This window comes from Psammomys obesus, unplaced genomic scaffold (genome assembly GCF_907164565.1).
Source record: "Psammomys obesus unplaced genomic scaffold, mPsaObe1.curated_primary_1811, whole genome shotgun sequence".
NCBI classification, from domain to species: domain Eukaryota; kingdom Metazoa; phylum Chordata; class Mammalia; order Rodentia; family Muridae; genus Psammomys; species Psammomys obesus.
The window spans coordinates 1,466,327-1,492,338 of record NW_026596152.1 but is presented as its reverse complement, the minus strand read 5'-3'; the positions used below and the strand labels follow the sequence as shown (position 1 = coordinate 1,492,338).

The 26,012-nt window shown below is 52.1% G+C and overlaps 1 protein-coding gene across 5 annotated transcripts in view; it reads right to left on the bottom strand.

Annotated features, from left to right (window-relative positions):
• Positions 1–18,018: 18,018 nt before the first annotated feature.
• Cntrob (centrobin, centriole duplication and spindle assembly protein) overlaps positions 18,019–26,012 on the bottom strand; it is a 20,931-nt gene continuing 12,937 nt past the window's right edge. For 2 of the 5 annotated variants that reach the window (XM_055594163.1, XM_055594164.1), the window contains exons 12-19: positions 25,786–25,948; positions 24,217–24,475; positions 22,713–22,867; positions 21,873–21,936; positions 20,895–21,065; positions 20,661–20,793; positions 18,842–18,914; positions 18,427–18,617 (exon numbers count right to left, since the gene is read on the bottom strand). In XM_055594163.1, the coding sequence (XP_055450138.1) occupies positions 18,498–18,617; positions 18,842–18,914; positions 20,661–20,793; positions 20,895–21,065; positions 21,873–21,936; positions 22,713–22,867; positions 24,217–24,475; positions 25,786–25,948 (1,138 nt within the window). In that variant the 3' untranslated portion in view covers positions 18,427–18,497. Of the gene's footprint in view, positions 18,915–19,564; positions 19,568–20,660; positions 20,794–20,894; positions 21,066–21,872; positions 21,937–22,712; positions 22,868–24,216; positions 24,476–25,785; positions 25,949–26,012 lie in introns of all 5 variants that reach the window. The other 3 variants (XM_055594161.1, XM_055594162.1, XM_055594165.1) reach the window with 2 other exon arrangements.

The following is a 26,012-nucleotide window of genomic DNA, read 5'->3' as shown; positions in this document are numbered from 1 at the left end:
TGGTGGCGGTGTTCAAAAGGCTGGGGACCAATTTCAGGTGGGAGGACCCAGCTGGCCGATGTGGGTCCCTGAAGGTGGATTTTTTTTTCCCAGGGGGATGAGAATTGAGATAGAACATCCACCTTCAGGGGCATAGCCCTGGCTGTCTTGGACTCACTCTGTAGACCAGGCTGGCCTCAACCTCAGAGATCCACCTGCCTCTGCCTCCTGAGTGCTGGGGTCAAAGCCCCGCACCCCACACCTGGCAAGGGTGGGCTTTTGAAACCACAACTCCTCAAAAAGTGGCTTAAATCATGTAGGATGTGGAATTCTCCATCCTGCTGCCTGTTTCTCTCACCTTCTGCCTCATACCTGAGTAGATGAACTGTCCCCCTTGGCTCCACCATCCTTCTCAGGGGAATGGGACAACTGGTCCCGTATTCCGTCACAGTCATTTAATAAGGGCCCCTCTGGCCACACCAGCGCTGAAAGACCAAGATGGCGTTGCTAACTCAGGTCCAGCGCCAGTTCCCTTGTGGCTGTTGGGTCATGGAGAAGCTGAGGCTCCGCTGGCTGTTATCTCTTCCTGAAAAGAGGTCAGTTCTCCTCCCGGGATGGAGCAGGACCCTGGCTCCAGGGGCTTTCTTCACACTGTGTGCTGTGGTCCTTCGGGGGGCGGACTTGTGAATTCTCCCCTGTGTCTCGCTGTCTGGAGCTGTGTGAGAAATAAGTAATTTTAATAACCACAGGACTGGGATGGAGAGACGGCTCACTGGTTAAGAACGCTGGCTGCTCTTCCAGGGGACCAGGGTTCTATTCCCAGCGCCCACATGGCAGCTCACAGCCATCTGTGACTCCAGTTCAAGGGCATCTGACACTGTGCTCGGAACCGCCTGTGCATGCGGTACACAGACACACACACACACAGGCAAAGAGCACACAAGATCAAAAATGTCAGAGCCAGGACTGTGGCTGGCGTGTATCAGTGGCAGCGCACGGCCTGGCGTGCGGGATGCGCTGGGCCCCATCCTAGACCCCACAAGGCGAGCCACGGGAAAGGGTTCCGGAAGTGCTCACTGCCTTGCTCCCCAAAGGGCAGGTCCAACTCCACCCGCTCCACACAACATCTCTCTGCCCCGGGGAAGTGTTAAAAATAAAAAATAGATGCGTGTGTGTAGGAGTCGCAGTGGTTTAAAAGACATCAGGACAAAAGCAGTTTCCCTGCCTCCTTCTCTGCGCCCTTCCAGCCACGGTGACGGTCCCCGAACCTGCGCCTCGTCCTCCTTTCTCTGGAGGCCGCAGCGCACTCTCTCCTGGGTCAGCGTTTCTCAGTAACTGCCGAGCAGAACCTCAGATGGGGTCCAGAGCTCTTCCTCCTCCCTCCCCGCCCAGCACGTGACCCTTGGTCCCGCCTCCCAGCACCCCGGCTGTGCCCTCACCCCGTTGCTGTGACTCTGAAGGTTTTCAGGCATCTCTGCATGGGTGCGCACACCTCGCCGTGTGTTCTCTCGCGGTGTTAAGACTCTCCCTGCGCTACTGTCTGGTACAGATTGCACGCTGGCGCTGGCCCTGAAGGGCCCTGCTGGGTCCTCGAGGTCCCTCTCTGGCCCTGTGAGTCACCCGTCACACCTGGTAACTGAGCTAAGTGTGCTCAGGCTCTTTTCAGTTCCCTTGGTTGGACTTGGCTGGGATTCTCAATGGTCAGCGCATGCCTCCAGGAGCCTCTTGCTCTGACTGTGTCGGCCTTTTCTCAGTGTGGACTCAGGGACTTTGAAGTCAAACGCATCCCCGGGCAGCTATCGACCGCCTGTCACGTCTGCTGCTTAAGCCACAGTTAGCCGGCTTCCTACACTTGACCTGTAATTGAATTTCCTTGGAAACTCAGTGACAAGATTGATTCTGCCTAATTGAGTCAAAGACAGACTCTGGGTGCCATTCACACTGTCCCTGTTTGCCTGGAGCTCGCTGGGCTGAGGCCCCCGGACTTTCACAGTGTTTATTTCAGTGAAGAACCTTTTACTTTAAATGTCCCTACAGACGGTTTTTTTTTTTTGGGGGGGGGCTGGGGGCGGGAGGGGAGCAGGCACCGGGAGGCAGGCCTTAGTGAGCAGAAGACAGGATGTGCCAATTCTAAGGGGGAGGGGGAGAAGAAAAAAAAAAAAACCAGAACAGAGCAAAAGTCCAGCCTTGATCGCAAGCAAGTTTGGACATGAGCACAGCAGCAGTCAGCTCACCCGGAATCAGAGCATCATCAGCTAAAGACCGGCGGCCGCCATTTGTTTCAGCCCCTAAGTTTAAACCCAGTCACTATGGCCCCCAGGCAGTCGGCTCCTGGGTTAGAGCATGGTGTGTGGATCGCTAACGGTGACGGTGACGGTGACGGTGACATAACGCTGCACGGTCCCACACAGGCAGCGCACATTGAGGGCAGCCTGAGCTTCCTGAGGAGAGTCTGCTAAAGAAGGAAGTGGGCGAGAAGGAGAGGTGGGAGGAGGAGACGGAAAAAGGAGACAAAACAACAGTAGAAAGTGGGACTTGCCCAACAGGCGCCGACCAGAAAGGACACTCGTCCCTCATAAGCAGGACTGCAAAGCTGTGTCCGCGTGAAGCCGTCTGTGTCACCTCTATAGTTAGTGACTGTAAGTAACTGGTATTTCTAGTTGGCTGAAAAACAAAACCATCCTACATGTTCCAATGCCATGTTATATGTCAATAAAAAACATACGGGCGGCAGAGGAGGCAGGGCAGTTCCTCACGGGCAGCCCCCAAGCAGGGCGCGACAGCACGTGCCAGCAAGTAAGTCCCAGCGCCTGGGGCCTTTGCCTCTTTCTGTTGGCTGAGGGGCTCCCCTAGGCCCCCAAGAGCTACAAACTACTGCCAATACTCTCACCTACCCTCCAAAACATGACAGCAAGACCCTTTGATCAGATGCATTGCATGATACGTCTGGGACTTAGCAATGAAGTCCCAGCTGGGCGCTTTCCTAAAGGATAAACCGCTTCTCCCTGAGAGGGCTGACGGGGCTCTGCTGTGAAGGTGAGCCCTGGAGCCTCCTCGGCTCTTCGAGCATCTCTGCCTCTGGTGATTCTGAGCAGATTTCCACTTCATTTGCAAAACATGATAGCTTGCTTTCTTCCTTTTCTTTTCCTCCCCCAGAAGCTTTGTTACAGTTTTTAGACCCAAGTTAAATAGGGGTGATTGTCCTTGTCTTGCCCCTGTTTTAAAGAGGAATAATTCACACTTCCCCATTAAGTGTAATTTTGCCTTTTGGTTTTAAATAGTCTTTTTGTCATGTTAAAGAGGCAATCCTTTATTGCTTCTAGGGAGCAATGAAGAATCCTCTGTGGGAATTTATGGAAATAACCATATGTATTTTTACAATACTTTCCAGGAGTGTTGCTGGTTGTGCTAACACTTGAGCTTTTAGCAGAAAAAATAAAATGGAAATAGTAAAAAAAAAAAAAAAAAGTGAGATAAGATGCCGGAAAATAAGGGAACAGGAAGGGTTAAATGAGGTGGGAGATGGCAAGGCTGAGGAGAGGAACTGTTAACAGGGGCCGGTGACCTACACCACAGGCCTTCTGAAAAGCCACATGGAAACCTCTAGGAGCCTAAGACCGACCCACACACACGTGCGAACAGATTTTAGAGCGGGTTACCGGGTAACGGGTGGACCGGCTAACAGGAAGCAGAGCCGGAACAGCCCACTGCTTTAGGAGCTGCCGGCTCGTGAGGTCGCAAGAATGACCCATTGCGGAAGCCACCGCGGCCCCGAGGCGTGAAGCGGAGACATCAGCTGGTGCTCACTCTTTCCAGTGAGTTTTCCTGGTGCCACGAGAGCCGACACAGACCCAGCCGGGAACCCCACTGAACCACAAATGCTCTGGCAGGACGAGCAGCGCAGCGGTGGCCGAGTGTGGGGTGACCGCCGCTGTCTGGTTGGGGTATGGCCTGTTCCTCACTGCTGGCCCTGACCGCGGGCCGGGCCCTGAGGGGAGCACTGAGGGGAGCACGCTACCGCTTCCTGACGGGCAGGGTGTCAAGGGGCTCCTGGTAATGTGTCCCCAGACCCTGGGGCAGCTCAGCTCCCACCAGGAAAGCGGCCCCCGGACTCGAACAGAGGCCCCCGGCGCCTCCAAATGCGGGTAAGAGGCTCCTGCCGCGCCGTCCTCCCTCCCGAGCACCGGCCGTCCTCCCGGGCTCGGACCCTGCGGAAGAAGGGTGGGCAGAGTGCGCGGCCACCGGTGTGGGGTGCGAAGAAGCGGCTCCTCGCGGAGCCGCTGCACGCGAGCGCTCACGGCGTGGAGTGCCTAGCTGGCAGGAAGCCGTTCCCCGGCCCTGCGCAAGCCGAACATGGCGGCCATTCCGGCAAGCCCGGCTCTCAGGAGGCGAGGCTGCAGGCGCCGGGGCCCAGGGTTCAAAGCCAGCCTGGGTTATAGGAAACACTTTCTCAAAAAAGAAACATCTAATTTATGAAAGGAAATGAAACAACCTACAAAAGCCTAATATGAGTAGTAAGAAAAATTAATTAGCCTCCCGGGGAAGGATTTTTTTTAAGGAAGTCCAAAATAATCTCAGTTCATAAAAAATAGGTACTTTCCCTTGCCTGATGGGAGTATCAGTTAGTACAACTTTAAAACTGTCCACACATACCAGAAGTCTAGAAAGTTGGGGCCTGAAGAAAAGGCTCAGCCATTAAGGACAAAGGCACACAACCAATGATGGAGGTAAAGTAAGAGTATTTTATAGTTTCATGTTTCTTTTTTATAATTTATTTTAGATTTAGTTGTTTTATTTTACACTTGAACACCCATAGTCCGAGTTGTCCGGAAGAAGGCTCTGTATCCCCTGAAATGCATGTGGACAGCCGTGAGCCACCACATGGGTGCTGGGAACGGAACCCCGGTCCTCTGCAAGAGCAGCCAGTGCTCCTAACCACTGCGCCGTCTCCCAGCCCCCAGTTTCATCTTTCTTGCGCTTTTAAATTTCTGTGTCTATATCGCATTATTACCAGGTGGTGGTGGCCCACGCCTGTAAGCCCAGCCCTTGGGAGGCAGAGGCGGGCCGATCTCTGAGTTCGAGGCCAGCCTGGTCTACACAGTGAGCTCTAGGACAGCCAGGGCTGAGAAACCCTGTCCTGAAAAACAAAACAAAGCACACACAAAAATGCATTATTTTCTAAATTAAACCTTTTTAATTAAAAAGAAGAAGGTACATTTTTTACCAGAGCGTAGTCAGGAGCCGGTTTTCTCCTTCCCCTGAGATGGAGAGACTGTGAGTTAGGTTGGGAGCAACGGTACCTCACACATGCCTGGGAGACGAGGAGTTAGGTCACCCACTTTGGAGAGCTTGACAGTTACTAAAGCTAACCTAGATTCACCAGTAACTTTGTTTCCAGCTATAAACCCAACAGAAATAGAAAATAAGTACACACAACCACCAAAAAAAGAAAAAAAAAAAAACCTGCACCAGAATTTAACAATTCCTTATTTCTTGCAGCTTTATTTGGAGTGTTCCCGAAGCAGACAGAACTCAAACGGCTGTTAAAGGGGCTCGGGTCGCGCTGCACGCGAGAAGGGCGGGCAGCAGGTGTGTGGACGGATCTCAGGGCGCTGTGTCGTGCTGAGGAAGCAGGCCGAGAGACTACACACCGACCACTCTGTTCACAGACGCTCAGGAGCCGCAGACGTGTTTGCTGGTGGGCAGAGCGCTTTGTGGAAGGACCCTGCTGTTTGAGGCTGCGGGCCTCGGGCCGGGCTGGCCAGCGGGGCCTCCTGCTCTGCCTGACCTCAGACATCACGCCCCTAACCACGCGTGACGTGTGGCCTCTGACACAGCTCCCTGCCGGCTCTCCCCTCCCGGCGCCCGCATGTCAGCCAGGTACCGTGTTCCCGTTCCTGCCACAGGAGCCGAGCTGCCGAGAGCCAATCAAGCATCCTCGAAGGGCCTAGTCCTAAGCAATTCTGTACACCTATCCTGGAGCCCTCCCCCTAAAGGGTGCACAGCCTCTGCTCTCCCCAGCCCCCCACTGCGGTTCCGGGGTGGGGAGGGTCATGTCCACCTTGCCTGCGGCCTTCTGCCCCTCCTGCCTCCGCGACCCCCCCAAAGCCACAGTGGAAGGAGAAAAGCGACTCCTGAAAGTTGTCGTCTGACCACCTGCAAGTCACAGTGAGCTTGTGCGCGTGCGCACGTGCCCTGCCTGCCCGCAGGCATTTGGGGTGCTCGCCTTTCCGGTGTCCGATCGGGAGATTATCTAAGCGTGTAGAAGCCCGGCCAGTAGGGGGCACTAGTGAGTTCTCTAGGTGCCGGACAGGGACCTGTGTTCACACCGCAGCTACTTGAGCAGCGTCCTCAAACGTGAACCTTCATCAAGATTCGGGTTTGTGCGCCTGTGCTGGGTGCGAGACTCAGCCAGTGCTGGGCTCAATCACCAACCTTTAAAAACAGAGCTAAAAGTAAGGACTGAAGCACGCGGGGTCTGGCTCTGAGGGGGAAGAGCAGGCCGCGCACCCTGAGAAGCTGTTGCAGCTGATACCTGCTGTCAGACGGAAAATCCATTTTCTCCAACGGCGTGTGTCTGGGCTGGTCAACCACGCTCCGAGGCCCAGGAGGACCCGGGAGGAGTCGGAAGGGAGAAAAACCAAAATATGTGTTATGGAAATGAATAAATAAATACCCTCTGGCCAAAACAGTAATGGTGATGAGGACTTCAGATGTGGCTCAGCGGTTTATGCTGTGCGCTCTCAGAGGACGGGCTTGGTCCGTCCTCAGCGCCCACACTGTAGCTCACAACTCCTGTAACTCCAGCTCCGGGAACTCACCGTTCTCACCCATTCTCCTTGGGATTCTGCACTCGAGTGTTCATATCCACGCAGACACAGTTATATACACTAGTTAAAAATAAAAGCTTAGGGTGGCCCACGCCTGTGATCCCAGCACTTGGGAGGCAGAGGCAGGGGGATCTAGGAGTTCGAGGCCAGCCTGGTCTACAGAGTGAGATCCAAGAGAGCCAAGGCTACACAGAGAGATCCTGTCTTGAAAAACAAAAACAAAAACAAAATAATACTATTAATAATAATAGGTTTAGGGGCTGGGGAGACGCTCAGGGGCTCAGAGCACTGGCTGCTCCTGCAGAGAGACCGGGGGTCTCCCACACGATGGCGGCTCACCCCATCTGTAACTCCCCGGGGTTCCGATGTCCTCTCTGGGCACTGTTTGCACGTGGTGCACAGACATAGGCTCAGACAAAACGGCAATGCACATGAAACAAATAATAACATAAAGGCCTCAGCGACAAGGCCGAGACGACCTGCCCTGCTGAGGGCGCCGGGTGGGTCCTTTGGCCCCTCCCCAGACGCCAGCCCCTGAATAAAATGGTTCGCCCCCCCCAAGAAAATAAAAAATAGAATACTTTTAAATGCGTGGGCCTTGAGGCTGCTCAGCCCGCAAAGCGCTCCTCTGCATTCATGAGGCCCAACCCCCAGTACGTGAAAAGGGACAAGCAGGGTTTCTAGAGCTCATTGGCCAGTCTGGTTCACTGAGAGACGACCCCCTGAGTTAAAAAGAAAAGAAAAGAAAAGAAAAGCTGGGCGGTGGTGACACACATCTTTAATCCCAGCACTTGAGAGGCAGAGGAAGGTGGAACTCTGTGAGTTCCAGGACAGCCAAGGCTACACAGATAAACCCTGTCTCAAAAAACTGCTAATGACAATAATTAGTGCAATAGAGGAGTAGGCCCGACCACAGCCACACACAAGTGTGTGGGAGGTGCGCACCACACACAAACACGCACCACACACTCAGAAAGACATCCTTAAAAAAGCAACAACATTTAAGAGCTTGTACACGCTCATGGAACCTAGTCACAATAAATTTTTTAAAAATTAAATGTTAAATGTATATAGACTTTCACCGGGTAATTCTACCTCCAGGAAATCCCGCTGAAGAAAGAATCCAAGCTGATCAGTTCTGTCCAGAGATGTTAATGTAACAATAAGACATTCCCGCAAAGCGTTAAAGAAAAACCTTATTGCACAAAACTGGCTAGCTTACAAAATTTACTGACGCCGGCTGTTCACATGATAAACTCGTGTGACTTATCTCTTATCAATGCAGTGTAGGTCGGAGGCTAGGGAGATGACTCAGCGGTAGAACACTTGCCCAGCACCCCCAAAGCCCTGGGCGTGAGCCCCAGTCCCTCCAAAACAAACATGAATGAATGTTTAATGGCTCTAAATAAACGCTGTGAACGGAAATTTACATTTAGTATACAGGGGAAGTTAAGGTTGAAGTTACAGCCGTATGTACCTTTGTCAGTCCAGTCGTGTTGAAAGGGTGAGGCTAACTTTGTAACCTGTATGTCTTCTAAAGCCTGTAGTTTTGAGTTTTAGGTTCAGGTTAAGCTAAAGCCTCTTAGTACCTTTCCAGAGAATGGAGGAATGTGACCCTATCTGTGAGGACAGATAGAAAAAAAAGCAAGCAAGCAATGACCTTCACTCAGCAAAAGAAGGACCAGACCCTTGTCTTTGAGATAGCATTTCTTAGCAACAAACCTAGACTTCTTCTGAGTAGCTTTTGACCTCCAGCCAAAAGTCTGTAGCCCCTAATCTTCAAGGATGAGCTAACCACCCCCACCTTCAATTGCAGCTGCATCCACACTTGGCAGGACTGGCCAAGCTTGAGCACCTAAGACTAACCAATTATCTTACTTTATAGCTTCCTCATCCAATCCTAAATTGCCAAGACTGCAACTTCAAATCTCCCGCAATTTTTCTTTTAAAAACCTAAAGGCCTTTGTCTCCCGGTGCCACTCTTTGCTGACCCACAGGGGTGACCCCATTGCGCAATGGGGGTCTTGCTTTTGCAACGAGTCTTGGTCTGGGGGAGTTTCTGGGAAGGGCGAGATCTTGAACTCCTGAGCTGTGAGACCCCAGGTCTTACAGTGTGGAAAACAAAACTGTGAGGCCAGGAAGAAAAACAGACGTGATTCTGCTGTGTTGTGGGTCCCAGGAACCGGGTGGAGCAGGGAGGGTCCTTGAACCTCAGGGAGACTCAGACTGGCCCCTTCGGCTTAAGGGAACCGTCTCCTCCTACCTGCTTCCTCGGGGGCGTGTGAACAAAGCCCACAGAGGACAGAGAGAAGACACGGCCGTTCCCTATGCGTGTGGATCCCGTGTGGAACGTGGCTCGGCTCACGCCCTGCAGGAGGGGCCCTGTCCGGCTGCCTTTGGTTCCCGGCACCCGCAGGGCGGCTCACCGCTGTGTGTAGCTCCGGTTCCAGGGCTGCTGCCGCCCTCTTCTGACCGCCTTGGGTTCTGCACGTAGGCGACACGTGCGCGCGCATCCAGAGAAAACAGGTGAGCATAGAACACAGAGGCCCGACTCTGTCCGGGCCTCATCGACGAGAGGTAGCCACGGGAAGAAAGCAAACTTCTTTGTCCATAGCAGTTGGACTCTTGGGGAGAATAGCCGTGGAGTTTGTGTGTAGGGGGGTGGGGCGCCCTGGTTCCCTCCTTCGGGCTGCCACCACGAAGCGAGCTTATAGCTGCTGGGACGCCCACGAGTTTCTGCCGTTACGCAGAGCAGGTGTGAGAGGCTCTGCGTAATGGCTGCTTCTCAGATGCCTTCAGCTCGAAACAATCCCACTAGACGGTTGGTGGTGCCCGTTCGCTCACAGAGACACTCTGAAGTATCAGCCACACCCTTCCCCGGCGTCCCTGTTAGACCTCTCCTCACTCAAGCTGCTTTGGCTTTTTGTCTGTTTAATTTCTTTTGAGACAGTAGCTTGTGTAGCCCAGGCTGCCCCAGACTCACTACGTAGCTGAGGATGACCTTGAACTTCTGATCCTCCTGCCTCTGCCTCCCAAGTTCGGGGACTGCGGACGTGGGTCACACTTCTCTCCAGAGACAAGGTGACAGGTCTGATGGCCTCACAAACAGAATGCACATTTCCAGGACAGCCCAGGTTACACAGAGAGACCCTATCTGGGGGGTTGGGGGGAGAGAGGGGGGATGGAATGAGACAGTTCAAAGGAGTTGAAGTTTCCAATGTCTAGGCCCTGTGGGAAATGCTCCGGCCAATAATTCCTGAGAGTGGGACTCCTCCGTCCCCAGGCAGAAGGGCAGAAGTGACAAAGGGAGGAGACTGGACCCCGTGCCGGAGGCCCTTGTCTTCAACACCCGAGGTCAGGGACGGAATCAGAAATCCCAGGACACTTTGCAGCTGGTGAAGTTCAAGACGGAAAAAGATCCCGGCCCAGAAACAGCCGGGCGACTGCTGGGCTCTGGGAGGCTGAGGCAGACCCCACAGCCTGCAGCAAAGTTCCAAAGGTCTAGGGGACCACATGGCGTCACCTGCAGCAGTCTGGGATCCCAGCGGACACGGCAGTTCCCAGGGGTCTGGATCGTGACGTGCTGGGAGAGGGTCACTTCCGGACTCTGCGGGCACACAGGTCCATAGACTGACTATTTGAGTGTAGCTTTAGACAGACCTTTTGTGTAGAATGCACTGAGAGAACTGGATCAGAGGGCTCAGGGAGTCCGGCAGCCCGGAGTGCCTCCACAGGAGCAACTGACAGGACCTGGTGGCTGCTCCGGGTCCCACAGGCTTATGTTCAGAATGCTGGCTTCCAGCTTGCATTTGGAAGCCCTGGAGACTGCAGGAGGCGGAGCCTGGCCGATGGAAGCCTCAGAGAGCAGGCCTCTCTCTGAAGGTTGTGTCCTTGCCCCGGCTCCCACCCTCTTCTTTCCAGTGTGTAGTCAGAGTCACACTTGAGTGCCCATGGGAGTGCTCCCACCTCTGTGCCCTACCCAACACAACAGTGGAGGTTCTGAAGCCGTGAGCCCAAACACAGAAGAACACGCCTTTTCTCAGCAAGTTGTGGAACTTTCTTCAAAACTGACCACAGAGTTGGATGCATGAAAAGTCTCAACAGCTACAAAAAAAATCTAAGTGACACCTGCTTCCTGGGCCACCACAGATTAAAGCTGGGTAGCAACAGCCACAGAAAGCTTACAAACTCATGGAACCCAAAGCCAGCTTTCTGCTGGTTGACTGACCGGTCAAGACAGAAATTAAAAAGGAAATTAAAGACTTTCTAGAATTGAATAAAATACCCAAACTTATGGGACATGGTGAAGCAGCTCTAACAGGCAAGTTTACCGTGCTAAGTGCCTACATGAAAAGCTTGGAGAGATCTCACACCAGCAAGTTAAGAGCTCATCTGAAAGCCCTAGAACAAAAGAAAAAAAAATCATACCGCAAAGAAGTAGATGGCAAGAAACAATGAAACTCAGGGCTGAAGTCAATAAAATAGAAACAGACAAACAAACAAAAAATACAAAGAATCAATGAAACAGAAAGTTGGTTCTGGGCTGGAGAGATGGCTCAGAGGTTAAGAGCACTGGCCACTCTTCCAGAGGTCCTGAGTTCAATTCCCAGCAACCACATGGTGGCTCACAGCCATCTATAGTGGAATCAAAGGCTTGCACCACCACTTTTTAATCCCAGGACTCAGGAGGCAGAGGCAGGCAGATCACGAGTTCAAGGCCAGCCTGGTCTACAGAGTCAGTTCCAGGACAGCCAGAGAAACCCTATCCTGAAATCTTCCCACCCAAAAAAGTATGGCTTTCAGTGTGAGTGAATCGTACAAGCCTGTGACTCTACCACTTGGGAGGTAGAGGCCAATTTCAGGTACATAGAGGATTTCGGGCCAGCCTGGGCTATATGAAATGCTGTTTCAAAACATCTGTACACAGACACACACAGAGAGAGAGAGAGAGAGAGAGAGAGAGAGAGAGAGAGAGAGCGCGCGCACAGGTAGACAGCCACCCCCTGCTGTGGAAGTGTAATTGTAGACACACGCCCATCAGAACCCGAGGCCGCCACGCCCCCCTCGCTGTCCTCTCATCTCAGTTTCTCCAGCCGAGGAAATGTCCTGTCCAGGGTCATTTACCACAGTTACTCTTCTTTTCTAGAGACTGGAACTGTGTTTAACTTGTTTGTGGTGGGCGTGCACACGCCACACTGCATGGCGAGGTCAGGGCAGCTTACAAGGGTCAGTGCTCTTCTGCCAGCAGGTGGCCCCTGGACTTGCACTCACCCATGTCCTTAACTCCTCTACCCACTGAGCCAGCTCCCCAGACCCCTAAAATAACATGTTACTCATAAGCAAGTTAAACTCTCCCTCTCTCTTTCCCTCTCTCTCCTTCCTTGTCCCTCCCTCTCTCCCTTTCTACCTCTTTCCTTCTTTTTTCCTCTCTCCCCCTCTTTCTCTTCTCTCCCGCTCTCCCGCTCTCTCCCTCCCTCCCTCTCTCCCCCCCTCAGCCATCTCACTGTATTTGCCCTTCTCTTGGCGACGAGAGATGACACAGTGCCTATGTGAGGCGACAGAGTGAGGTTTGTGAGGCTGGCGGGGCAGGCAGACTGCATGACAATTCCTTGCGTCGCGTGACTGCATGCCCTGCTTGAAGCTGACTGCATTGGCACGCACTTGTAGTCCCAGCTGAAATGGGAGGCGCATTTGAGTCCAGGACTTTGAGGCCAGCCCGGGAACACAGTGGGGCCCATTTGCAGAGCTCTCGCGTGGCTTGTTGCTGGAACCCTCCCTTACATTTTGTCTGACTGTGGAAACCCCACGTGACAGAAGGCCAAACTGCTTACAAACGGGCTTTACTGTATTTAGAAATTGTTTTGAAGTTATCAAGTTAAATGATGTCATAGTGGATTAAGGTGGATCCTCAATCCAGTACACATAATGTCCTTGTGAAAAGGCCGAGGAGAGCACGGGGATCCAGGGAGATCGGGTTACAACGAAACAGACCGAATGACACTCCTGCATGCCAAGAAACTCCTGCGGCTGTTGGCAGCCGCAGACGGAATCCAAGAAAACAGAACAGATCTCCCTACAGTCTTCAGAGAGCATGGTCCTGCCCCACCTTGATTTCAGAACTTCGGCCTCCAGAACAGTCAGAGAATAGACATGTGTCGCTTGAGGCAGCCACTTTGTGCCCCTCCATTAGCGCAGTCTTGGAAAAGTTGTGGCATTCGGGGCAACGTTTACAGATGCGCGTTGTGTTTATCCGTATGTGTTAATCTGCGATGCACCCAAGCAAGAGAAGTAGCCGCACTGGCTCCTGTTCCCTTCTCCAAGCCTGCACGTCTGCACGTCTGCTCTCCCTTTGTTTTTTTAACTTAGCATTTATGCCAGCACCCCGTGGCGGTGTGAACAGGTGTGGCCCGTATAGACACTTGGGTTTGAATGCTTGGTCCGTTCAAACACAATGGAGTGGTGCCAGCAGGAAGGCTGTTGTAAAGAAATGGAAACTCCAATCCTTCTGCTTTACCAATGAAGACTCGGGAGCCAGATGCGGGGTGAAAGCCTGCCAGCTCAGAGAGGCAGAGAAAGCACTCCGCTGACCATCCTTCTCAGCTCAAACCTTGACAGAAAAAGCCTTCTTATTCAGCTCATGTCTCAGATGGAAAAAAACCAAAAGCCTGCTAGCTCACCCGACAGCCCAGGAGGAGAAAGCCAAAAGCTGGAGGCCCAAGAGCTAAAGAGCCCAAGAGCTAGAGAGCTAAAGCTCGCTCTTCTCTCCATGCTGTCTTAAACACTCTTCTCACAGAAGTCCCTCCTTTCTGCTACTCCCTGTCAGCTGCCTTCTTGCTCTGCCTCTTGACCTGTGTACAGAAAGCTCTTGGATCAAAGGTGTGTGCTAGGGCTGAGCCATACCAAACAAAAGACAGGGTTTTACAGTTCACAATCTTAGCTAAGGTTCACAATGGGATCAAATATCCTGCAACAGAGAAGTGGCCTTGTTGTAGGAAGCATATCACTGTGGTAGGACTTTAAGGTCCTACATGCTCAAGCCAGGCCCAGTGTGGAGCACAGCTTCTCCTTGCTCCTCTCTTTTGCTGATCTCTTCAAGATGTAGAACTCTCAGCTCCTTCTCCAGCACCATGCCTGCCTCCCGCCATGATGATAATGGACTAAACCTCTGAACTGTAAAGCAGCCCAAGTTAAATGTTCTCCCTTTTAAGAATTGCTGTGATCATGACATCTTGTCCCAGCAATAAAACCCCAAGACAGCCCCACAGGTAGTCTCCACCGCCACCCTGTCTCACTCGCCCTGTCTCTGACTCCCTTGTCATTCCCTTCTGGCAGACACACTCACCCCAACACCCTGAGCCAGCACCCGTGTGGGCTCTGATAACACATGCTGGGCTGGGCTGGGCTGCTCTGCACGGATTTTAGCATTACGTAAGCAGTCTGTGCCGGCCATCTCCTCCTGCATCGTCACGAGGCACCGTGTTTATGACCGTCACACAGACAGACGCCTGTAACTACAGTTTACCCATCTGAACTGCTCTGTAGTCTTTCCTGAAGAGAAGCTGCCATGGCAGAAGGACATTCGACTGTCTGCATTCCACTCCTCACCCCCCCCCCCCCAGGGACTTCTGCACATTCGTCTCCTGGTGCAGAGCTATTTTCTAGGCCGTGTCCCTGGGGATGGCTTCACTGCATTTAGGGTGCGTGCAGGCTCTGCCAAGATGTTTCCCGAAATGGCCCATTTGTCCCCTCCCGGTTCTCTCAACCGCAGAACAGCTGCTGCTGTCGCAAACCCTCAGTGACATACATTCAGACCTTCACAATGCTGCCCGTCTGGTGGGGCATAAAAATAGCTGGCTCTGGTTTCATCTGCAGCTCACCCAGAGCCCAGTGAGGCCGAGACCTCCCAGAGAGCACTGCGTCCTTGGGTTTGCTTCTTTTCAAGAAATGCTGGCTCATATCTCTCTTTTAAAATCTTTATTTTTATCCTTTAATTATGTTGTATATTTGTTTTGTTTTGTTTTGTCTGCATACTAACTGCTTGCCTGGTTCCTGTGCAGGACAGAAGAGGGTGCTGTGTCCCCTGGACCTGGAGTTATGGGCAGTTGGTCCTGGATTTTGAACCCCAGTCCTCTTGACAAGCAGCCATTGCTCTTCACTGTTGGGCCATCTCTTAAGCCTCTATTTAAAATTCTTTTGTTAAGCTAAACTGCTTATATTGACATTAAGACACTGAAGAATTTACTACAACTCTTAACATGCTATTTACCATAGCATTAACATTTGAAATACATGTATCAACGTGGTGTCACTTATGAAAGTACATCATGTATTTCAAGTAAGTATACAGTCTGATCCTCATTTAAGCATGTCCTGAAGGTGACAGTGGTTTTCCCTTTTCCCATCCTTGAGCATCTAGGATTGCACTCCTGTGCTAACAGAGGTGATAAGGAAGAACAGCCTTGCTCCAAGAGGATGGTTTATTACTTTTCAAAAGATTTATGCATCTGCTTGCTTGGTGTGTGTGTATGTGCCCTGTGCATGCCTGATTTCCCCGGAGGCTGGAAGTGGGCATCAGAGCCCCTGGAACTGGGGTTACAGACAGTTGTGAGCCACCATGTAGGTGTTGGAAATTGAACCCAGGTCCTCTGGAAGAGTGGCCAGTGCTCTTAGCTGCTGAGTCACGTCTCAAGGTCCTAAAGAGGATCTGGAAAGAGGAGGCTTCTAATATTCCCCACTAAGCCTAGTGTTTGGAGAGCCGAGGAGAGGGTGGGAATCAAGCCCTTGCCTCCTGCTAAGAACAGAAGTTCAGATTCCCAGGACCCATAATGCTTTTGTCTTCTCTGTCATAGGTGGTCACTAACGTGAATCCATGATACTATGCCCAGTTGTCTGTGTGTAACAGTGCATGCCCAGGTGGGGCGTATCAGAGGAGAGTTAAGTTGGCTTTAAGCCTCTGGGAACTGAGCCTGGGTCTTCTGCAGGAGCCGCCTCTCCAGCCCCAAGTTCATCCCTTCGCCCCTTGCTCGCACGACTGCCCTTTTTAATGCCCTCTCTCTCTTCTAAGAACACTGTTTACCGACGTCGTTCCCAACGCTAATTTCTGAAGGAGACTGGCTCAGTTCTGCACTGGGCTGGGCCCTCGTCTCACAGTTGGTCACTTCCTCTTATGGGCGAGTCATCTTCCCAATAAATAGTTCTCAACTTCCTTTAGAAATTATTTTAATTTTTGGTTTTTTGAGACAGGGTCTGTCCTTGGCGTGTAGCCTTGACTGGCTTGGAACTCACTCTGTAGCCCAGGCTGGCCTGTCACAGAGGTCCACCTGCCTCTGCTCCCAAGCATGGGGCGTGTAGGCATGTGACACCTCTAAGGCCTCATCTTCTGTAAGGCAGAATTCGCATTCTCCTTCCTCACCATCGTTACACACAGAACCAGCTGCCCACAGTGGCCCACCGACGCTACCTTTCTGAGCCGTTTGCAGCCTGGTGGACCACCTTGCTAATGAAATCGTAGCAAAGTCGGTGCGTCGTATTTCCAGCTACCTGTCGTACGACACCAGACCCCTGAAGCCTTCACTTTCCAGCTGGGAGTCAATGATCTGCCTCACCTGTGTGGATGTTCAAGCGGCAAGATGGCGGCAACACGCCCCAGGGAGCATGTGAAGTCCGACTCCCCTTCTGGACCTTCACAGAGGTAAACTGTGTCTGAAAGCTTGGCCTGTCACAGCCCCGGGGTCCCTATGCCCTCCCCACATATGCCCTGAACCTCCACCGGAAGTAGGCACCCGTGCGTGTTGGTTTTCTTAAAATGGTCAGGGCTTTGTTTCGTTTTGTTTGTTTCCCTTCTCAGAATTTCCCCAAGATAACCAGGAGTTGTTGGGTGGAGACAGCGGGATTTCCTCTTCCCTCCTCACTCTCTTCAGTGATAAACAGGCTTAAAACTCAAGGCTGTCCTCCAGCACGGCCTCGCAAGGGGATAAGCCAGCACTGTGCTCCGCACCGAGCTGTTTCAGGGACCTCTCCAGCCTGTCAAGGGAAATGTGGGCATGCTGGCTGATGGCGGCAGGCTAGACTCTGGAGATAACGAGCTACAGCCCCAATGTTCACTTGACCAACATTTTTTTAAAGTGTAAAACTAATTCTTACTGATGGCGTGTGGCACATATCAATTTGATCTGATGACACTGGAAATAAAGATGCAAACGTTCCTAAAGAAAGCACCCCTCCCCCTCCCGCTGCCACCTCGCCAGCCCAGTGCCCTCAGAGAAGGCCCTGGGCTGAGCTGAAGGCCTAGTACCTTGGATGGTGAGGAGGATCTCATAACTAACTTGCCATGTACTCCCATGCCCTGCCCCTGAGGAAGCAGAAGCCAGATGTGAACTGCTATCATTGTGAGAAGCTTGCCTATGTGGATTACATCAAATGACTCAAGGTCTGAGAAGGGTCTGGCCGCCTCATCACACGCTCCTCAAGCACCATCGGCCCTTCCTGTCGGCAGCGTCTGTGCCCGCCTGTCCAGAGAGGGTGCTCTCTGCAGCTGAGGGTCCAGCCTCAGTCGCCTGAAACCGTATGTGTTCATTCTCTCAATTTAACTGAAACTCAGGGCTTCCACTCTAAGCTGGGGCCTAAACTAACAAGTCTCATTCTGTGCCCAGGCTGGCCTGAACTAGCTACCCCAGGTCGGCTTCAAACTTGTAGCAATCCTCTGCCCAACGAGTGTTACAGATATAGGCACAAGTCTCGTGAGCAGCTACCATTTCATAGCCCGGTGCTGCTTCTTTGTTGCTAGTGGTGAGGTAAGGATGGAAGGCTTTGGAGGTAGCTGTTACTTCACTGCTAGAGTTTATTTACATGTTTTGTTTCCTTCCACCCATGGCTTTACTGTGTAGCCTTGACTATCCCTGAACTCCATCTGTAGACCAGGCTGGCCTCCTCAGAGATCCACCTGCCTCTGCCTCCCAGCACTGGGATTAAAGGAGTGTGCCATGATGCCCAACCCCTTTTAAAGCTGTAATGTTTACAGCCCAACCTCGTCTATTGGCTGGACAGGACCTGCCAATCTGAATCCCCACTGCCACCCGAAAAAAAAATCATCTGCTTTTAGGAAGCAGAAATGCCAGGCATGTTAGCACATGCTTGAAACCAACACATATGTGGCAGGAGGGCTGCAAATTGGCAGATAGACTGGCCTACACACAGGGAGGCCTGGTCTCAAAAGAGGAAAAAACAAAACAACAACAACTAAAAACTCATATAAAAATAATCTAACACATTTTAAATGACAAAACTTTCTTCCCAGCATCAAAGCTTTCTCTCCAATGTTTTATACAATAATTTACCCTTTTATTAAAAGTTTGGGAGTTTCTGGTCACTCAAGTAATATATACTTATTTCAGAAAGTATGAAAAATACAAAATGTATAACAAAGTCCTTCATAATTCACTTAATGCTAAACCCAAGCCCACAGAGCCTCAGCCCACTCACACCTCCAGTCACACAGCAGCCCCAAAGACTCCCTATGTTTTCTTATAGGAAATAACAAATATATTTTAAAATACTGGAACTATTTTTAAAGGTTTCTTCACAAAGTAGCTTCCTACAAAATCTCCATTTTCCAAATTCCTCTGATACAGACAGACTACAGGGCAGACGAAAATGAACAGCGACGAGGACAATGCAGAGGAGAAGGCCTCATCTCCAGATGCCTCCCCGACTCCGCACACTGCCGGGGGCAGATTGCCCACTTTTCTTCCGAGAAGGCTTTTCAGTCTTAGGGGCTGAAGCAAGGCGTCGAGGGACATGGGCGGGGATCTGCGAATTGAGAGGAAAGAAGAAACCACCATCCTGTACCCCCACTTTCCACCCCCCAGAGGAGGCCCCAACCAGTGAGCACAGGGGAGAGGAAGGGCAAGCCCTAGCAAGTGGGGGCCGAGACCACACAGTGGAGGGGCGGGGCCAGCCAGGGCGTGTGGAGAGTTGGGGTCTCTGGTCAGACAAGAGGCCTGGTCACCCCTGGTTCCTGCAGAGCCCCTCACCTCTTTCCGGGGGATCTCACCCAGGCGGGAGTCTGTGTTTCTTCTGGGGACAAGATCCCCTTGGCCATCAGTGCTGCCACACAAATCAAGGGTATAAGCAAGGACAGGGTGGGTGGGGAGTAGCCCCAATTCCATACAACTCTGTGCAAAGGGCAGTGGTCCCGACTTCCTCTCTTAAGAATGTGAGTCCTCGCTGGGCATGGTGTGCGGGTCTGCAATCCCAGCACTCAGGAGGCAGAGGCAGGCAGATCTCTGTGAGTTCGAGGCCAGCCTGGTCTACAGAATGAGTCCAGGACAGCCAGGGCTACACAGAGAAACCCTGTCTCAAAAAACAAAAAACCACCCCACCCCCAAACAAAACAAGAAGAATGTGAGTGTGCGAGAGCACGCGTCCTGCCAACATGAGGCCTGTGACTCACTGTCCGGCGTCACACGAAGGGAAGAGAAGGAGACCTGAGAATGAATTGAACTGGAAACCACGGAGGAGCGAGGGGCCTAACAGCTTACCCTGGACCTGTGCTTCTTACAGCTGTGGTGTGGCACAGCTAAACGTGGAGGTGACAGATGAACAGGGCACAACCAAAAATTAATTCAAATTCAACCAAAATAATTCCCAATCAAGTCGGAGGTGTTCTGGGTGGTGCAGCCTTGCTCCCGGACACAGGGCACACACGCTGTGCGCCGGGCCTGCTGTCACCCCACGGCGGGCACTGCCTGAGGCACCGGCTCCAGCTCGGCACCGCTGTGCACGGTGGATCACGGGCAGTGTTCTCCCTGTCCCTTCGGGGCCTTCTGCTCTCAGACAAATGACGGTTAAATACAGAAGACGGAGGCCACTTCTGCGTGTCCATCCAGGAATGCACGCATGTGTGGGCACGTGCGGACATGTGTGAGCATGCGGACAGCTTCCAGCGCTGCTCCTCAGGAGCGATCCACGCTAACCCTTTTCGTCTCTTTGAGACAGGGTCTCACAGTGCAGTCCAGGCTGGCCTCAAACTCAGAGATCAGCCTCTGGTCCCAAGAGCTGGATTACAGGCATGCGCCACACCTGGCTACCTGGTGAACAGGGTCTTTTATTGGCCAGGAGCTAAAGCGGCTCCAGGACGGTGAGCCCCAGGGGCTGGTGTGAGCTGCCATGCCTGGCTTTTCAATGCGCTCTGGCCTCACACGCACCTTGCCACAGGGGCCGACGCTAACCCATAGTCCACAGCACGGACCAAATGAGTGTATCTTGGTACTGCATTCAAATGTTTGATTTGAACAGTTGTTGTCTGAGTTGCTGCCTTTGAGTTTCATTTAAAAAAAAAAATCAAGGTGGCACACGCACACACGTCGCTTTAATCCCCGCACTTGGGAGGCAGAGGCCCTCGGCAGTTTGATGACAGCCTGATCTACACAGTGAGTTCTGGGCTAGCTAGGGCGGCAGTGAGCCTGTCTCAAATATATATATTAAACCAATACATTTCCTATGATTTACTGTGAGTAAACATTTGATTTCTTTTTAAGTTCTCAGGTAAAAAGGACACAGTGGAAAAAGTTTACAGTACCTACACTAACTAAACAAAAATTCTGGGGTTCTAAGTTTAAGCTTCCGGGTAGAGGGGAAGGAAAACTGGGATACAGACATACAGGTGGGTTAAGAAGAAACATCAGTGGAAATGGAAACAAGGGAGACAGAAAACGGACCTAGACTTCACCCCTCTCTCTACCCCACTGCTGGCCCCTGAAAAGGATGAGCCTGCGCAGTGGGAATCTGCCTGACCACCTCCTAATCCAAGTTCCACCCTGCAGCTCTTGCTCTTCTCTCCCAAGCTCATACCCGCCGTGTTCTAGCCTCTTCAGGTAGAGCAGCAGGTCCTCGGCAGGCAGGGCGCCCCAGCCCCGGGCCTGGTACAGGCGGAAGAGCTCGGACACTTCCATCAGCTGCCTCCGGGGGCTGAGCCCGTCCGCACCTGGGAGACCGTGGACAGGTCACCTGAGGCCCTCTCCCAGCCTTCATCCCGTTTCCCTAGGCTCTAGAATGGTCTTTCCCCGACAACCCCGGTCTGCTCACCTCTCTCTGGGGAGCCAGTGCTGAGGCCGCTGCCCTGAAAATGGGATGAGGGGAGCTCATGGGCTCTGAAGAGACTCGATGCCATGGCTAAGGGAACCTTAGTTTTGTGGACAGGAGGCGGAAGGCGTGGCACCTGAGGGGCTTCTTCCCAGGAGGAGACCGCCCGAGAGCCTAGCAGCAGGAGAGAGAGACGCAAGAATGCCCATGGGAACAAGGCTGGGCATCGATCAGCTCCCAGAGGGTAGCTCAGAGGCCCTGGGTTCAAGCCCCAGCCCTAAGCTGGGCCCTACAGCTCCCACCTGTACTGGAAATACTCAGGAAATGAAAGATGACCAAAGGCCAAGGTCACCTTTGACCATGTCAGAGACTGTCTCAACGACAGTCCTCTTCCCCAGTAAAATTTTTCTGTGACGTGGGTACTACGTAATAAAAGACCAAGCACGGCATTTCAATGATCCCAGCGTCTGGTCGGTTAAATGAGCACTTTCAGAGTTAGTTATATAAGTTAGCTGTTACTAGTATATTACAAAGAAGCACAAGTCATTGTTTCTAACACTGCCAGGTATAAGGATAAATTTAGAAACAGAATCCAAATTCAAGGCAGGCACTGTGACTCACTCTGTAAACCCGGTATTCAGGGCACTAGGGCAGGGAAGTTGCTGTGAATTCAAGGTCAACCCCAGTTACCCGGGAAGTTTGAGGCCAGACTGGACTACGGAATGAGATCATGTCACAAAAACCATACAAACAACAACAACAAAATGTAATCCAAATTCAAGTAAATGTGTATAACCTCTCACAGAAAACGACTGTGGGTGCGTTTCTCACTCAGACTTGTTTGAAGTGTTAAGGCAGCTACCGGCCTTTGCAGTTACGGGAGCAGAGTCAAGTCCAACCTCCAAGTTCCCACTTCATCCTAGAGTGCCAGTTCCGCCTCTTCCAGACCCAGCCCCGACCTTCTTCAGAGTTGGGACTCACCAGACTTAGAGGGCAACAGGTCAACAGAGGGGCTTTCATGGCTCTGGGGTGCTGTGTCCAGCAGCTGGGGAAAGAAGACAGGACACTCCTCTAGAAAACCGGTACAAAGAAACCTTAGGCTCTGAAGGGGACAGAAACGTCTCAGCTAGGGGCAGTGGCCTACGTTCCAGAGGAGAATTATGGACTAAGAATGAGCTACACTGATAGACAGCTGGCTCTAAAAAGGCGAGAAGGGGGCTGGGGAGACAACTCAGTGACACTGAGAAGCACGGGACTAGAGTTCAATCCCCAGCACCCACATAAAAGCTGGGCACAGCTAGGAGGGATGGTGCCCATCCCATTGCCCTGGGGAGGCAGGCATAAATCTGTGAATTTGAGGCCCGCCTGGTCTACACAGTAAGTCACAGGCCAGCCTGGTCTACATGGTAAGTCACAGGCCAGCCTGGTCTACATGGTAAGTCACAGGCCAGCCAGGGTTACACAGTGAGGCCCTGACTTAAAAAAAAAAAAAAAAAAAAAAAAAGCAGGCATGGTGGAGGGTGGAGCCATTTTTATAACCTCACTATTTAGGAAGAAAACATCTGACACCAACTTCTGGCTCGCACACTTCATGAGCACGCCCACAGAGGCACACCGGCACAACACAGGCGCGTGCACACACGCACACACACACACACACACACACAGATGGGCAAGGAAGCCAGTCAGGCACAGGGACAAACCTGTGATCCCAGCCCTGGGAAGCTGAGCAGGAGGAACAAGAGTCTGGACAGGACCCTAACCTGGAGGAAATGAGTCAGTAGGTAAGACAAATGGAGGTCTTGGTAGATTCTCTCTTACCTGCTGCAAAAAATTCTTAAGGCCTTCGAGCTGAGAAGCAGGGGGCAGCCCTGGCTTCAGGGAGCCATCCCCATCAGATCCAGGGTCTTCCTCCGGAAATGGTCGCTCTGCCCTGTGGTCAGCAGTGAGTGCCTCCAGTGCAGAGAAGGGCCCAGCTGTGAAGTGACACGACGCCCCGGCATGCTTGGATGTTGTACACGGAAGAAGCCTCCATAAATGAACCCACCAAATGCTCCCAAAGAAAAGGCACTATTAAGTGGGAGAGTGGGGACTGGAGAGTTGGCTCGGTGATTAAGAGCACTGTCTGCTCTTCCAGAGGACCCGGGTTCAATTCCTAGCACCCACATGGCCACTCATGACTGTCTGGAATTCCAGGGGATCCTACACCCTCTTCTGGCCTCCACAGGCACAGACGTACATGCAGGTTAAACACCAATACACATAAATCTTTTTTTAAGAGCCCTTTAAAACAAACAAACAGAAGAGGGACACAGCTAGGAAAGATGGCGTCAGAGTTTAAGGGAGCTGGAGAAGCGAGGGTGAGAGGAGTCTGGGACATCACACAGCTCAACTTGAAGACAGAAATGCAGACAGAAGCACAAATCTGGGCCCTTCAAACACGTTTCCAAAAATTCCTCCAGAACACAGCAAAAGGCAGAATCTGGGGACTGGGCATGTAGCTCGACTGAGAGCATCTGCCCAGCAACAGGAAGTGCTGGGGTTGGCCTCAGGGCCACACACGGTAGTACATTCCTGTAATCCCAGCCTTTGTTAAATCAGGTCAAGATCATGCTTGGCTCTAGTAAGGAAGCTGAGGCAGACGTCACCTCCTTTCTTTGGTGGACCTGCTAGATGGTAGACCAATGAAGGCAACTGCTGCCAAGCCTGATGACTTGAGCTTGATTCCTGGAACCCACATGATGGAAAGAGCAAGTCAGCTCCTACAGCTCCACATAACTATGGTATGCACGTGCCTATACACACACCTACAATAACGCAAAAAACACTGTGTGCATGAGCCGGTGACCAGAGGCCAGAGAGCTCCACTCCCCTGGGGCAGTGTGTAAAAGTTCTTAGTTTCTTAGATGAGGGGACAGGATGAGAGCCTTTCCAAGCCTTTCTAGCTCTTTCTGAATTCTCGCTGGCTGGTTCAACTCAACTGTTCCAGCCTGCACTCTCCAGACTGATTCAAATTGGCTTCTGACTGAATTGCTCTGCCTGGCCTCAACTAATTCTGGCAACATGTTCTAATCTTCTTGTACACAAAGAAGCAGAGGCGGAGGTGAGGAGAAATGGAGGTCCAGGGAGAAGCCGCATAGCCGCGATGACAGCAGCTGTTTCTAACTCTCTCTATCCTGTACTTCGTGCTCTCTTCCCTTTACTCAGTGAGTTTCTGTCCCTTAAAATCCATGGTTGCTAAGGACCACACCCCATCAGAGGGAACTTGGTAAGGGAGCTCTCTGTGCACGTGAGAAGAATGCCAGTGACCTCTGCCCTTAGTTACCTGTGGGGGGAGCCACATCTGGTTTGGGCTCCAAGGGCTGGAAGGAATTCTGGTTCTGGAAAGGGGGTCCCAGCAGCAGGCTGAGATCTGGGGAGGTGCTCCCGAGAACGGGAGGTGCTCCAGGCAGATCACCCCTCACTTCTCGGTTTTGCTGCAGCGCAGGCTTCAGGGCCACAGCCATGGGGGGCATGGCCCATACCCTCCTCTCCCCCTTCTCCAGCTCCAGAGGCCCAGGGCTGGAGAGCTCAGCAGGAGGAGCCTGGTCAGGAGAAAGAGAAATTCTGTTTACAGCCCCGTGGGTCTAAAGAGACACCTGAACGTGGTTATAAACTGCCTGAACGCCTTCGAGGGAGAATGAGTAGCATCTAATTTCCACCAAAATTTTTTAAAAACTTGTCTAGACTTCACCCTTATTGATGTATTTTATTTATTTTTCTATTGTATTGGTTTTCTGAGACAGGGTTTCTCTGTGTAGCCTTGGCTGTCCTAGACTCACTCTGTAAACCACGCTGGCCTTGAACTCACAGAGATCCACCTGCCTCTGCCTCCCCAAGTGCTGGGATTAAAGGTGGGCACCACTGTGCCTGGCAATTTCTACCAAATCTTAAACTGATCATTTTTCCTATTACAATTCTATTTCCAGAAATTTTATAGATAATTTATACAACAACATGTATTTTGATATTTATTGTAACCGTAGATAAAACACAGAAAAGCACTTCTGTGTCCAGGAACGTGCACTTGGTCACAGACAGTGGTCCAGCAGCAGGCAGAGGGTGGCATGCGCTGTGAGGGGTTACGGGAAGAGAGGGACGCTCAAGACACCAGCTCATGGCTGCCTCTGGGAAAGGAAGCTGGATGGTTGGTGGAGGGACGGGGTCCTGGGAGAGCGTGGAGGCTGCTTTTTACTGTATACCTTTTATTTAACAACAAAACAAAACAGTTTGGATTTTTCTTTGTTTGTGCCACATACATTCTACTGATGTTAAAACTGTTTAGCCAATAAGCATATCACAAATCAAGAGAAACCAGACAAGTGAAAGGCTTTAGTCTAGGGCAGGACTTAGCAACAACTTGTGTGCGTATGCCTGTGTGTGTGTGTGTGTGTGTGTGTGTGTGTGTGTGTGTGTGTGTGTGAGCGTGTGTGGAGGCCGGAAGTCAACCTTGAGTGCAGTTCTCAGGGAGTCACTCTGGTTTTTGCTGCTTGTCTTGCTTTGCTTTTCCTTTGAGACAGGGCCTCATGTAGCCCAGGGTTATCCTGAGCTCACTGTAAGCTGAGGATGAGTGGGAGCCTCTCTCCAGAAGCAGTCATGCACTGCTGTTTAGGGCATGAAGTCAGGCCCTCACCCCGCAAAGCGAGCACTTTACTGACCGGAATCTCCCTAGCCTCAGCAACAACTTATGGTCATTCAGGGCAGCCATGGTTCTTCCGCAGTAGACCACATACTCACTCATGTCTCAGCTCTGGGATCACAGCTGTGCCCGATGGAATGGGGCACAGATGGTGAGCTATGGCCGTGGAAGAAGGTTTATCTGGACAGGACAGCTGCTCTCGGGGGCGAGGCCTACCTGAGGGTTGGAAGGCAGGAGCGTGGCGCTGAGCAGCTGGCTGGCCTCGTCCCAGTGGGCCTGTAGCATGGCCTGCAGCCGCTCCACCAGCTCCACCCGCTGCTCCTCCAGCTGCTGGTTGCCACTCTTCAGGTCTCGCACTCGGGCCTGCTCCCTTGCCAGTCTGCGGAGAGAGAGGCCAGGAAGACGGCTCGGGCCTGCTCCCTTGCCAGTCTGAGGAGAGAGAG